This window comes from Leptinotarsa decemlineata, unplaced genomic scaffold (assembly GCF_025532065.1).
Source record: "Leptinotarsa decemlineata unplaced genomic scaffold, Ldec_3_MD MMD2_tig00001064_RagTag_RagTag, whole genome shotgun sequence".
In the NCBI taxonomy this organism is placed as follows: Eukaryota; Metazoa; Arthropoda; class Insecta; order Coleoptera; family Chrysomelidae; genus Leptinotarsa; species Leptinotarsa decemlineata.
The window spans coordinates 4,455,593-4,469,133 of NW_027412558.1; the positions used below are offsets into that span (position 1 = coordinate 4,455,593).

At 40.0% G+C, this 13,541-nt stretch overlaps 1 protein-coding gene across 1 annotated transcript; it reads left to right on the plus strand.

The window, feature by feature from the left end:
• Nucleotides 1-1,146: 1,146 nt before the first annotated feature.
• On the plus strand, nt 1,147-13,541 carry LOC111517176 (uncharacterized). Its single transcript, XM_023173246.2, has 5 exons — nt 1,147-1,383; nt 4,578-5,098; nt 6,583-6,745; nt 9,053-9,337; nt 13,014-13,541. The coding sequence occupies exons 1-5, from the start codon at nt 1,285-1,287 to the stop codon at nt 13,524-13,526; spliced, it is 1,581 nt and encodes a 526-aa protein (XP_023029014.2). The 5' UTR covers nt 1,147-1,284; the 3' UTR covers nt 13,527-13,541.

The following is a 13,541-nucleotide window of genomic DNA, read 5'->3' on the forward strand; positions in this document are numbered from 1 at the left end:
TTCAATCCAAATAAAAAAAAAGTCAGGTTTAATTATTCGATTAGAAAGTGCTACACTTCGGAGTTTGTAAAAAAAACAATTCGGAGAACTACTATGTTATTTATTTAGGAAACTGAACATATAAGAATTAAACGAAATAACTATTACAATAACTGTTCAAAGTGACAGTAATACAAGCTTCTGCTCTCCTCATCAAAGAATTCCGCACCCGTTGAAAAATGCCCGGTGTGTTCCTTATCGTTTCGCAGCAACTATGATGCGATCCCTCAACATTTCCTTGTTTTCAATGGGGCTAGCATAAACTAGTGATTTTAGGCGTCCCCAAAAGAAAAAATCGACGGGATTGAGGTCCAGTGACCTCGGAGGCCAATGCTCAGTGCCTTAGAGAATTGTAAATAACTTGAAAACGATCACCTCCAGCGTTGTTGAGGAGGTGTACCTTTTTCACTTGGAAAAGGTGTGGAAATCAGGTTTTTTCATGAAAATAACCAAAAGTTCACTGTAAAAAAAGTGAGGGCAATTTGAAATATATAATGAGAGCGCACGCAGCACCCTCTAGATGTTACGTGAAAACTATCTATTGCACATATTTTTTCTATAACCAGAGTTCAAATCTCACTTTTAGCACATGGAATTACTCTCTTAAGATATCTGTCCTCTTGAATTATTCATGGTTCTTCCGCATTTCCATTTGCTAATCCAGTAATAAATTGCATGTCAGTCATTTCAGCATTAGTAGAAAATTCAAAATGGAATAACTGCTAATTGGCAACTCGGATTCTTACTGATATGATAACACTATCATTGTCGGCTGGTCTCCAAAGCACTGGACCTGATAATTTCAATACAGCTATAGCTGAAACAACGCCTTATTACTTCAAATAACTGTAGCAAGTTTCAACCAAATCATTGTAAGGATATTTATGATATTTTAAAATTTTCGTTTTTTTTAACTTCAACACCATGTATCTCAGAAAAGAAGCAACTCAGGATGCATGTTCATGAGAACTTATTTTCTCTAAACAACCTAACGAATGTCCCTCTGAAATTTCGTACCGCCCTGTATAATCAGAGTGATTTAAGTCAGAATGCTAAATTGATGATATATCTGCACTTCATTTCATCCTATCTATACTTATGATATACTCTCATATTCTAGTGTAAATGACCTTCAGTGACCTCCAATATCTGTAACCAGATTCAGTTGATTAATTATTGTACGTTAGGTTAGTGGTATTGAAAAATATCAAGGGGAATTTTGTTGTTGGTAAATTCTTCAGAAAAATGATTTCTGGCGCAAAAAGTGATTTCGAAAAAGTACGGAAAGGATTGGGAGAATATATTTTCGAACAAGTCGAGAAGTACGCTGATAATATTTATCAGGTAAGTGTTTTTTGTGTTCAGCATCAACAATCCCATCGGGTGAATTTTTTTCTTTATAATTCAACTCAACTCGACAATAAACTTCGGTACTAGCCGCAAGTCTATACAAAATTTTGGGAGGTAGGGTAAAACCGGGTATATAACGTTTGATAGCTTTTGAAACTTAAATTTGTGGCTAATAGAACTAAAAATTTGTACACACAGCCTTTGATTATAGGCGCATTCATATATAAATTTAAAATGTCATGAGTGTTCAAGTTTTTCTTTCAATAATTTTGAAAGAAAAAAACTCAAATCACTTGGTTCTACCTTACCGGTAGCGGAAAACCGGGTACATATGTAAATCCTATGGGGAAGTGAATATGATTGTTTTTTCTAAGCCCTGATGACTGTAATGCAATTTATGCCAAATTGCATTCACAAATATTTCAGCAATAACAATTAATTTGCATAAAGCATATCGTTGAATTCTAGCAGGTAATTTTTATTTTGAAACGAACATTTGATGTAATCATTATACAAGGTGTTCATCAAACATGCAGCAAAATTTCAAGGGGCTATTCATTGAACTATTCAAAGGATATTCTGTCCTTTGATAATGTTTGATAGGGCGCTTAGTTTTGAAGGTACGGAGCGAATAAGAATTTCGACAATGATGTCAAATATGGAAAATAATCATGAAATAATTCAAATTCATTCGAATTGAAAGATGCTCTGTTACCAATATTTAGTTTTTCTTACTTATTTTCGATTAATTGCTTTAGTTTCAGGCTCAAATGTTGAGTCAAAATTAACTAGCAACCAAAAATCACTTTATTATTCTCTTCTTCTCTTTTTTCCATTTTTGTTTACACACTATTACCAACATAAACTTTCGTCTGGACATTGCCAACATAACAATATTTCAACATGTTCCAACCTCAACTTCAATATTCTTAAAAAAAAACACTCAGTATTCAGAATTCCATCTTTCAATACTCCAAGTTCAGGGCCATTAAGAGAGTCATAGTTACGACGGCACCGGTGGGCCTGGGGGCCAGTTAGGCCCCCCAGACGCACCCTGGCGTTGGATGCGATCGGGTGTGGAGGGGGGGATTTTCGGGAAATCCTTGCGGGTACCGCCCCTCACCCCACACCAACAGGATTTCGCAGGGCTTCCTCCCGCTCACCGAACCCGGAATTGCTTCCTTACATCTACTTAGTGTGGCTAACCAAGAGACTGAACCATCGGCAGCGTTCGACCGAACCTTCGTACAAGTTAACTAAGCTCCTCTTTCGCCAGAGAGTGCTCGCGTCGCACACCTGCCCCCGCCAACCATGCCAAATCAATTGGGAATATGGTCCCGGAAGTGGCCGGCCGGGGTCCTAAGCTCGGATACTAGTAGCTCCGTCCAACCGGGTTCCGACACCTCAAGCGTCTGCCTTGGTGCCCTCCAAGGCTAGACTCGGATACTAGAGCCCAGAAGGACCGCAATCCCCGACACCTCGAACGCTTGGATCCGTACAGAAGCAGGCGAGGATCACGGAACAGCATAAGCCGTCCAGTGCCTCATAATGGGGCTGCAATGCACCCATGAATGGATTACCGCAACCCTGTATCCCTTTACCCGCTAGCGGAGCCGCTGCCCCTAAGAGGCCAACGCCAGTTGGAGATGAGGCTCACTAGCCTCCAGCCGCGAGCGGGCACTCACCTCCCCCCTAGAACTCATGTTAGGAAAGTTCCCTTTCCAACGTTTGATGAGTAACCGTCGAGGACTCTCACGAGCATCCTCTACCACACATCATATGTCGAAGATGTCGCGCCCATTACCCGTATAGGTGCGGGATAGGGCGGTTCATCAACAACTTTTGGGTGTACGCCGTGTGGTCTGCACCGCATACCCTTACGTTACTCATGTTAGGAAAGCTACCTTTCCAGCGTTGGATGAGTAACCGCCGAGGGCTCTTGCGAGACACCTCTCCCACACATCTAGCTTGAAATCGGCCAACGCCTGTTGCCCGCAGATGCGGGATAGGGTGGTTGACCGATAACTTTACTGGGTGAGTGCCGTGTGGTCTGCACCGGGCGACTGTCAAACACCCATAAGAGAGAGACAGTGATCCCCCGCCACTCACCCCGATCACAGGATATAGAAATATAAAACAATCTCGAAATACGCAAACTTTGCACAGATTGCATACTGAACATTTTACCACAGTACATTGACCGGATCAAAGTTGCAATGTATAAATCTTCATAAATATCGAGGAAGGTCAAGATCATAAATAGACAGTACTGAGAAATTCATTCAGTATCTATTGATCTTCAGAAAAGTTTCCAGCAATGCAGCACATATTCTTTTCTTCGTTCCTGCTGGGTGGCAGTATAATGTAAGTTTTTGGTGATTTATTGTATTTTTGACTAACATTTCAGTGTAAGTATTTTCCCCGTTTCGTCACAATAAATATTCAATCAAGTTTCTGAATGAGTTCTTTCATTATTTGGATGAATCATGAATGGGTGAAACAGCGAATAAAATCCTCTGTTAATAAGCCAAGTTAGTACTGAGTTGCGACATTAACAAATTGTTACCAAAAATTACATGTAATGTTTATGTGTGTGTTTATGTAGATTCAGCTAGTCTGATGTGATAATATCTGTACCTGGATTTGGAAAATTGTAAATGATATTCGTTGACCTTTTTCCACCGGCCGTCATGCTGTTTGCTACTCTAGAACTACTTAGAATTGGATTCCATACTCGGTTCCGGGTTACAGCGTCTTCTTTTTGGTTGAAATTATTGGAGTGTTCGGGAAGAAAATAGAGGCAATAGAGACCCAGAAACAGACGGATAATTTCGATAGAAGAGATGCTGTGACCCTCAACCGAATATGGAATCACATTCTAAGAAGTTCAGAAATAGCAACCAGCATGACGGGAAGTAGAAAAGAGTCGATGAAAGTTTTTGACAATTCACCTATTCCAGGTACAAGTATCAGCCAACCAAACTACCTGGGCCAACATAAATACGGTTTACGCAGCCGTAATATCTAGTCATCGGAGAATAACTAAGGGTGTATAAACCTCTGAAGAAGCTAGCCTCTTGCACCAACAGAACGTCAGGAGAAAATTTCAAAAATCGACTGCCTTTAAACCCAAAAATAATGACACTGGAAGTTATTTTTGTTGATGCAGTGCCAAATTCCATTTTCAGATAGATGGTGAGACTGGGGAAAAAGAAACATTTTCCAGTGTTGGCAAAAGATCATCTAGACTGGCAATCAATCTAAAAAAACTAGGACTTACCAATGGGGATATCGTGATAACCTGCCTCAAAAACAATTTGAACTCAGTCATTCCGCATATTGCTGTCTTATACTGCGGCGCAAAATTCGCTGCCTTGGATCCCATACAAACAGAAAAGGAATGGATTCATTGCGTCAATCTTGTGAAACCTAAATTCATTTTCGTTGATGAAGAACATTCAGAAAAGATGGAAAAAAGCATTGATCGTTCAGAGGTCAAATCTGTTATGGTCATTGCCGGCAAATCAGATGTACATCAAACACTTGGAGAACTGTTGAGTCCATCAAAAGATGAGGATCGTTTTTTCCCAGAAATCATTCAAGATTGCTACAGTACTGCCGTTATTTCTTTCAGTAGTGGTACCACAGGACTTCCTAAAGGTGTATGCCATTGTCATTTCGGTTTGATCAATATGGTTATCAATTATTCGTAAGTCAATTTCCTTTCTGTATATCAATATAGGTACGATTCAGTATAAAAGACATTGTTATGATTCTGAACTTTTCGATAAGTGAAACACTTCATACGGCAACAGAAAAATGATTCATCATTGCTCCCCAACATATTCTAGCATCAATATAGCACACCACAAGATCCTATTGCCGCTTAACTGTTTCATGAGTAATTTGCTTGTTTGTGTCTGATGTAATCACTTGTAAAGATCGTTTCCATCAGATGAACTCGGTAATACACTAGTTGCCATGGTAGACAGAGACAAAGAGAATCACTAATTCACCGACAGAGTGGAAGATTTTCCATCTTCTCTGTAGCTCTGAGAAAAATTTCTTTTTCTGTGGTTGATGCAACTACAGAACATCCTTCCCCCCAAACTTCCTCTCTAACTGTTTGTTAGACCGGATACTAGTAATTCGTATAAGTTGTCTATCAGGTCGCATGGCATTATCACATCCAAAACTATGCTAGTATCTTTTTGATGTCAAAGTGTCCTGCTTGACTGACATGGATTCATCTCAGCATAATCAGACTATTGATGAAACCAATTGGCCACTGTTCTTGTTTTCACCAGTTTCGAAACGAATTCAAATCACGATTCACCTTCTGGCCACTTTTTATCTCGTCCTAAAGTTAAGTCGTGTAGAATTCGATCTTCCACTTCATGTACTGCTTGTCACTAGAGAAGTGGGAGGTTCTGAACTATTTCTATTCACGTCAAAATCTAATTTCATTTTCATTAACATCAGTATGCCAATTACAATTCAGTTGTCAGTTGAAGGGTTCATCTTCTTCATGGCATCAACAAGCAGTCTGCTGTTTTCAGTTTGCTGTTGAACTTTGCCATAGGAGCATTTGCTACTGCTCTACATTTAGTAGATGTCTTCCACATATTCTGAGGTTTCGATAATTTTTGATAAATCATTTGGAAAGGCTCAGTTTCATAGCGATTCATAAAATTATTTTGGTCCAACCGATCGTGATGAAACTTGACATGTATAAGTAATTTTCCATAAAGAAGGTTTTTAGGCTATCAATTTTTCTGTAATTCGCCACTAGATGGCGCTGTAGAACAATTTTTTTGAAAGCACTATTCTATAACGCTGCGCAAGCCTAAGTTCGTTGATTCTGATTCTGTTAAAACATTGGAATAGCAGCGATACAGCAACACAGTACTAATTAGTACTACAACTATCAAATTCTACGCGGGCGAAGCCGCGGGCAACAACTAGTAGTGCATATACTTAAGTACTCGGAGAAGGCCGACATACAATCCGATTCACAACATATTTTGAAATCAGCAACTATCAGTTAGCAGTTGGTGTCACACAAAAACGCGTAGTTATCTGAGAATTCCAAAATTGAATGATATATAAAGTTTGAAAGCAAACCATTTGATAGGATTCCCATGAACATGTCGTTGAAAACTGCACATTCTGAACTATAGTTATAAATTTCAGACGAATGGACATGTATGATCCGGGAATGGTACTCGTATATTCAACTTTCTACTGGATAACGAGTCTTTTTTCATTCATCAGAGCTTTTCAATCGGGAGGTTGCAGGATCACGTCCAACCGATTCCATCCAGAAAAAGCATTAGAAATGATGGAGAAATTCAAGGTAAAGAAAAATGAGTTGAAAAACAGTTGATGTTTCATCTAGACTGAAAGCTACATGAGAGAGAAATTGAAGCATCTGCTTCTTAGATACCATCATACGGTAGGCGACCCAAATTCAGATACCTTTAGGAGTTGACGTTACATTTTATCCAATATAATTAGTGCTTGTTTGGTGATGTTGATCAGTTTCAATATTCCTGATTTAATAATCATTTTTAAGGATATCTGAACAGTTATTTATGATAAAACTCTGTCTACAATAATTTCACTCACATTTTATTATAACCACCCCAATAAAACCTGATTCCGACAGTAGGAGAAACGTTTCTTTCAAAATCAGACACGTCAGTGAACCTAATTCAGACGGTGACCCTATATCAGACATTTGAGAAACATTATTCCGAAAGAAAACGAGAACTCCCCATCATTGGGAGTTCAATGCAAAAATAACACAAACGAATTCTGACATCATATATGGAACTTTATTTCTTCAACTGCATAAAATCCTCTTTCAGTAATTTCAACTGAAGGCTTAATCTGCTTGACAATTTCATGATGATCGTACCAAATTTCATCTTTGGTATTTGGCCACTTCCACCATCTACCTGCCTTAGCCATTGTATTAGCCAGTGTCTTTATTTGTGATTTGTGCCAGATAATAGTCCTCAAAATAGTTGACAATTACAAAATCGCCAATTTTCATTAAATCGTCTATTGAGGGTCCCGCTTCTCCATTACCTACAATAGTTCTTATATAATAAAACTATGCTACTTACGAAGGTACTCTATGAAAATTATTTTTCACCTTCGTTGGTAATTTGGTAATTTCCCATTTCTTGGTGACCCTGAGATAAGTCTTCTTCACTATCTGACCTCTTTTCTTCATTTTTCCTTCATTTTTTGGCGCAATTTTTTGTTTTCTTCCATTTTTATCTTCCTAACCTCTTTTTCTTGAATTTATTTATTCTGCTCATCCTCTTTCTTCAAGAAATATTCTCTCCACGCTGCTTACAGAAGGAACTTTAACTCCACTGTCCTTCTTGTTCCCTTTTTTCAATTGGTTCAGGCTAGAAGAAAGAGTTTTTGAATGGAGATGGTATAATTACTACTGGAGGTACTCGATAATGTTCAGTATTACTGCGACTATCCCCAACGTCTGCTTCATTGACTAAGTTGTTTCTTGATTGTTCGCCTTCACCATTTTCTTTTTCAACTATTTCGTCAATGCTTTCCTCCTTTTCCAGTATATTTGATTCATCAGGTTCTTCCTTGGAACCAACTTCTTCGAGTAAATAAAACAAATTTGGTATCATCAGAAAGGGAATTTTGTGCCCTTTCAAATGATATATCATTCAATCCCACTTTCTTTTTGAAATTATAGACTTGTTACTCACCCTCGCTAGGTGGTTGAAGGCACAGGTAGAAAAATACATCTATAAAATGTGTCCCCCTCAAAAGCAAAATTGACCTGTCCGAGCATTTTTGCGTTAAGTTACAAAAAAGGAGAAAAGCAATGTGCATACTTTTCGTTGGAACACTCTGTATACAGAAATGTGTCGGAATTTAGGATGAGGTCTTGATTTGGATCTTCTACCTTAATTATCATCCCCTAGAAAAGTTCTTTTGTTGATATGGAGGTATGCTTGATTTCATAGCTATTGTGAGTCGTTTGTATAAATTCCTGGAAATGTCTCTCATCCAGAAAAAATTATTAAGATGAGGTGTAATCCCGAGGAATGTTTTGCAAATTTCAACTTCAACAAAACCCCAAAAGTCAGCAGTTGAAGCCAGGTTAGTATTCTTCTGGATTCCTTGGTTTCAATTGAAGAGTTGTGTTTTCGATAATCTTGGAGAGTATCAGCAATATAAATGAAAAGACTTTTTGAGTCTGATGCACCTGCTTCGTCATAACGATATTCTTATGAAAAAATTGCGTACTAACGCAAAAGTTGAGTTCAAAATAGGACATAGACTTGCCGACCGTCAGCTCAGCAGCCAGTTGAAAAGTCATCATTGGAACCTTCCATATAAGTTAGTGACGTTGGAGATTCCTGACTAATGAGTCTGAGCGTTCAGTTGTGAACTCAGTTATATATTACAAGATCAAAATTCATGATTACCTATATACTTGCTCCATTTCTACTCCGCCTCACCTTAATTCGAATCAAACTAAATTCAATCAAATTATTTTCTAGAGAAATCGGTTTTTTTTGGGCAATGGTGGTATAAGAGGTAGATTGTTTCATATATTTTTTTTTTTTCTAAATAGCTCCATGACTAGTGACGGCATAGCTCATTCTTTTCATAGGTGACGCATTGTTTACTTCCACCCAAAGCCGCCAAGGAGTTCTTGAAAGTGAAAGATTTCGAAAAATACGACACATCTTCACTTCACCATTTTCTAACTGGAGGGGCCACCATTACGCCTGATTGTCTGATAAGATTGAGGCAGCTGTTCAAACACTCAATTGTCAGTAATTCATACGGAAGTTCAGAAGTGGGACCTATTGCTGCCTTCGATTTATCAAAAGACAAACATCTATTGAGCGAGCTGCTTTCCGTTGGAAGATGTACAAATGATATAGAAATCAAGGTTAGAAATTTTTCTTCTTCTTTTTCAGGCATGCCATAATGTTCACGAAATACTGCTTGAGCCAATATCAAACAATGCCAAAAATTCTAACATTCTTGCTTCTTGTAAACCAAGTACACCACTGAAGTTGAAACTAACAAATCAGTTTCATTGCTCGACTATCTACTAACAAAATCCAACAATTTTCTCTGCTGAAAACAAGCTCATATCATCCGCTACATCAATGCTTAGCCCCTTCGTCATCTTCTTCAGTTAAAATCCATTTGGAGTTCTTCCATACACAGATCTATGAGACTCACTGATAACTGCAATAGATCCAAATTACTAGAAGAACTCCCTCCCAACAAATATTTCGACTCCCAAATTCATGAATCAAACTTCAGCAAACTGCCTGATGATGGACTAACCGATAGTATTTATTTCTTATATTTATTGAGTTACCGTTGGAGAGAACCAAGGAGACATGGCATCAATCCAGTATTCATAGCCAAAAATACAATTTATAATTTTTTTACAAACCCAATGTCACGATACCCAATAAGGAATGAAGCATATACAAAATACAGCATGAGACCAGTATTCACAGCCAACAATATAATGTTCAACAGAGTTTATATGAAATATTATGTTGCACCTCCTCCATAAATCTAACAGAGCCTATGAGCATGAGCTCGGTGACCGTTAATCATATCCACCCTCATCCCCCTTTAAACAGCATCTTGAAAACATGCCACATAATAAGCTTCGAAAACACCATAATCATCGATACCGGAAATATCTCCAGACCAGGATAATATGCGAAGCTGTTGAACTATCTCAACAAACGAGAGGAATCATAAAGATTACCGTATTCATGAAAATCATTACTATTCCGCCAAACATCTCAGAACATTACACACAACTTTTCTGCAAGTCAACCTCCGTCCCAGAATCAATCCCTTCTACGCTTCCACTATTGGTCCGCCAGGAACATAAATACGAGACTAGACTATAGCTTCAGGACCGTATGGACCGTGAGGCGCTTCGAACTCGCAACGGTCTCGACGTGGCAGTGGCGGATTTCGAATTGTCTGTGAACAACGCTTTCCGCGCAGCCACAACCAGGACAGAGTGTCCTTTGCGAAGCTACAATGAGTTTCCTTCCAGGATAAAGAACCTTATCCGGGAGAGAAATCGACTCAGACGATTTTATCAGCGGACTCTCTACCCTGGAGACAAGGCTGCGGCTAGCAGGATGGCCAACCAAGTTAAACAGGCCATCACTGACTACAGAAACGAGAGGTGGAGCGAGTGTTTGCAATCTCTCGAACCTAGGGATGATGAGCTATGGCGAGTCACCCGCTGGCTTGAGAAGAGGAAAACCGCTCCCTCCCCTCTTCACGGACAGCGCGGCATCTGCTACTCCCCCGCCGACAAGGCGTTGGCCTTTGCAGCCACAATGGAGAGTCAGTTCCAACTCAACGTTGATCCGGTTGATGATATTGACCGTGATATCCGGCTGGAACAGCGGGTTAGGCGCATCCTTAGGGAAAATAATGACGACGTGATCCGTCCAGCTTCGGAGGAAGAACTGAGGGGGTACATCAGGGCCTCCAAACCCAAGAAGGCTCCGGGAATTGATTCAATCAACAATAGGTTGTTGAAGCAGCTCCCGGAGAACTTCATCAGATACCTACTGGACATAATTGACAGTTCAATCGCACTCAGATACTTCCCCCAAAGATGGAAGCATGCCGTAGTCTTCATGATTCCGAAACAGGGCCAGAACCCGCTGTTTCCCCAGAATCATCGTCCGATTAGTCTGCTTTGCTCAACGGCTAAGTTGATTCAACGTGTTGTGCTGCAAAGGTTGACCGAAGAAGTTGAAGACCGAAATGTTCTGCCTGACGAACAATTCGGCTTCACACTCGGCACACTCCACCTAGCTGCAGGCCCTGAGACTGGTCGAAAATTCCATCTCAGAGCTAAACAATAGAAAGACATTCCATCTTGTCCTCCTGGACATTTCGAAAGCCTTTGACAGAGTATGGCATGAAGGTCTACTACACAAAATGCTCGATTTTGACCTGCCTCGGGGCATGTCCGAGTTGAAGGAACCCTGTCTCCCGTCAGGGAAATCCAAGCTGGAGTGACTCAAGGAGCTTGCTGTCTCCACTATTGTACAGCCTTTACGTGAGCGACTTTCCGATGTTCGATCAAGTGAAGGTTTCTCTTTACGCCGATGATACGGCTTTCCTCGCTTCTTCCATGGGTTGAGAGTTGGCGGTCGTCTTCATGCAACGCGCATTGGACGACCTCGAACGCTGGTACCTGGAATTGAAGATTTGGGTGAATCCAGAAAAAACTCAGGCGATAGATTTGGGGAGACGTAACGTCTTTCCAGGCACAAGAGTCACGATTTCAGACAGGGAAATCGAATGGCAAACGCGAGTCAAATACCTACGTCGTTGGGTAGGCCACCGACTCACCTGGGTAAATCACATCGATTATGTCAAGAGTAAAGTACAAATGAGGATAGTCAAACTCTATCCTCTGATCAACAGAAATTCTAAGCTCAATCTTAAAAATAAGATTTTATTATACAATACGATGTTCAAGCCTGTCATTATGTATGCTTCAGGCGCTTGGGGACAAACCGTTCCGTCAAACCTCTCCATTTTGGAAATGTTGCAAAACAAACTGATAAGGATGCTAGTGAATGCTCCATGGTTCGTGCGGAATGAAGCCATTCGCAGAGATTTGAAGCTGTTAAGTATACGGCAGTCCATTCAGTCGAGGAGGAGTTTTCTAGTGAGCGGAAACTCATGATAACCCATTAGTTAGGGAAGCTGTAGATTACAGTATAGACGACCCCACTCGATTCAGAAGGCTCCGTCGCTCGGTTGAGTGAAGGCCCCGCGACGTCTGTTAAAATGAACAGTTTGTTCATCAAATACCCCAGTCAGGAAGGGGTACACAAAACCAGAGCGGCATAGAGGTCATTGATCTTTATGTCGTTACCAAAAAACACCTTCAGTTATGAACCACTCGTCCTCCTGACGTAAGCCAGTTGAAAGGGTGAGGAAAAAATTTCCAACCTGAAGGAAATGATGATGACAAATGAGTTTCAGGACCCACAGTGCTCCTGAAGCACCGTTTAATCCTCAGGATGCTAGTTTCATGAGGAACGAAGACATCCGCAGAGATTTAAAGCTACCTTTCATATAACAGTTCATTCAGTCAAGGAAACGAGAGAGTTTTAGAGTCTGCTGAAACTTTAAAAACCCGTTAGTCAGGGAAGCTGTAGATTACGCTGAAGGTAAACGATCCCTCCCGCTTCAGAAGGCCCCGTCATTCAGATGAGTAAAGCCCCCCGTAAAAGATAAATAGTTTTTTCATCAAACACCCCACTCAGGAAGGGGTGCATCGGTCCAGGGCGGCATGGAGGCCGAGAACCTTCTATATCGCGAATCAACACTTTAAGTTGTTAACCATTCTTCCCCCTGACGAATACTCAGTTGAAACGATGAATCGAACAGGATTTGTTTGAGCTAAAGTGATGTTATCTGAATGTTCACATTACTCCTTCTTCTAGTTTCTATATCAACGGCAATTTTTATGTTAATACGTATCGCTTATATTATAATTTTAATATTTATTAATTATCAATTCAATTGATCTATTATTCAATCCCTAGATCATCGATCAAGACATGAAACACGAGCTTGGACCCAATGAAGAAGGTGAAATTTGGGTACGTTCGCCTTACGCCACCACTGGGTACTACAATTTGGAATCTTCCTCTCCTTTCGATTCAGAGGGTTTTCTCAAAACAGGCGACACAGGCTACTACGATGAAAACGAATGCCTTTTCATTACCGGAAGATGCAACGAGATCTTCAAAAATGGAAGTATCAAGGTGGTACCAAGTCAGTGGGAGGTAATACTTCAAGAACATCCTGCCATCGAAGAAGTCGCTGTATTCGGATTACCTCAAGAAAATGGCGACCTTTATCCTGCAGCCTGTATTGTGTTGAAGAAAAATACAGCTGCTACAGCTGAAGAAATTGAAGAATTTTTTATAAGTAGAATGACTGGTTATCACAGACTTGAAGGAGGAATTAAATTTGTTGATCAGTTGCCAAGAACTCCCTCTAGTAAACTGAAACGTGTAGAGCTTTATAATATGTTCATCAACGCTAATAAATGAATCAATGAAACTGTC

Excerpts from the sequence above, each read along its gene's own strand:
- LOC111517176 (XM_023173246.2), top strand. The coding sequence starts at position 1,285 with ATGATTTCTGGCGCAAAAAGTGATTTCGAAAAAGTACGGAAAGGATTG. Across the intron at positions 1,384-4,577 it reads ACGCTGATAATATTTATCAG|ATAGATGGTGAGACTGGGGA; the intron begins GTAAGTGTTTTT and ends TTCCATTTTCAG. Across the intron at positions 9,338-13,013 it reads CAAATGATATAGAAATCAAG|ATCATCGATCAAGACATGAA; the intron begins GTTAGAAATTTT and ends TTCAATCCCTAG.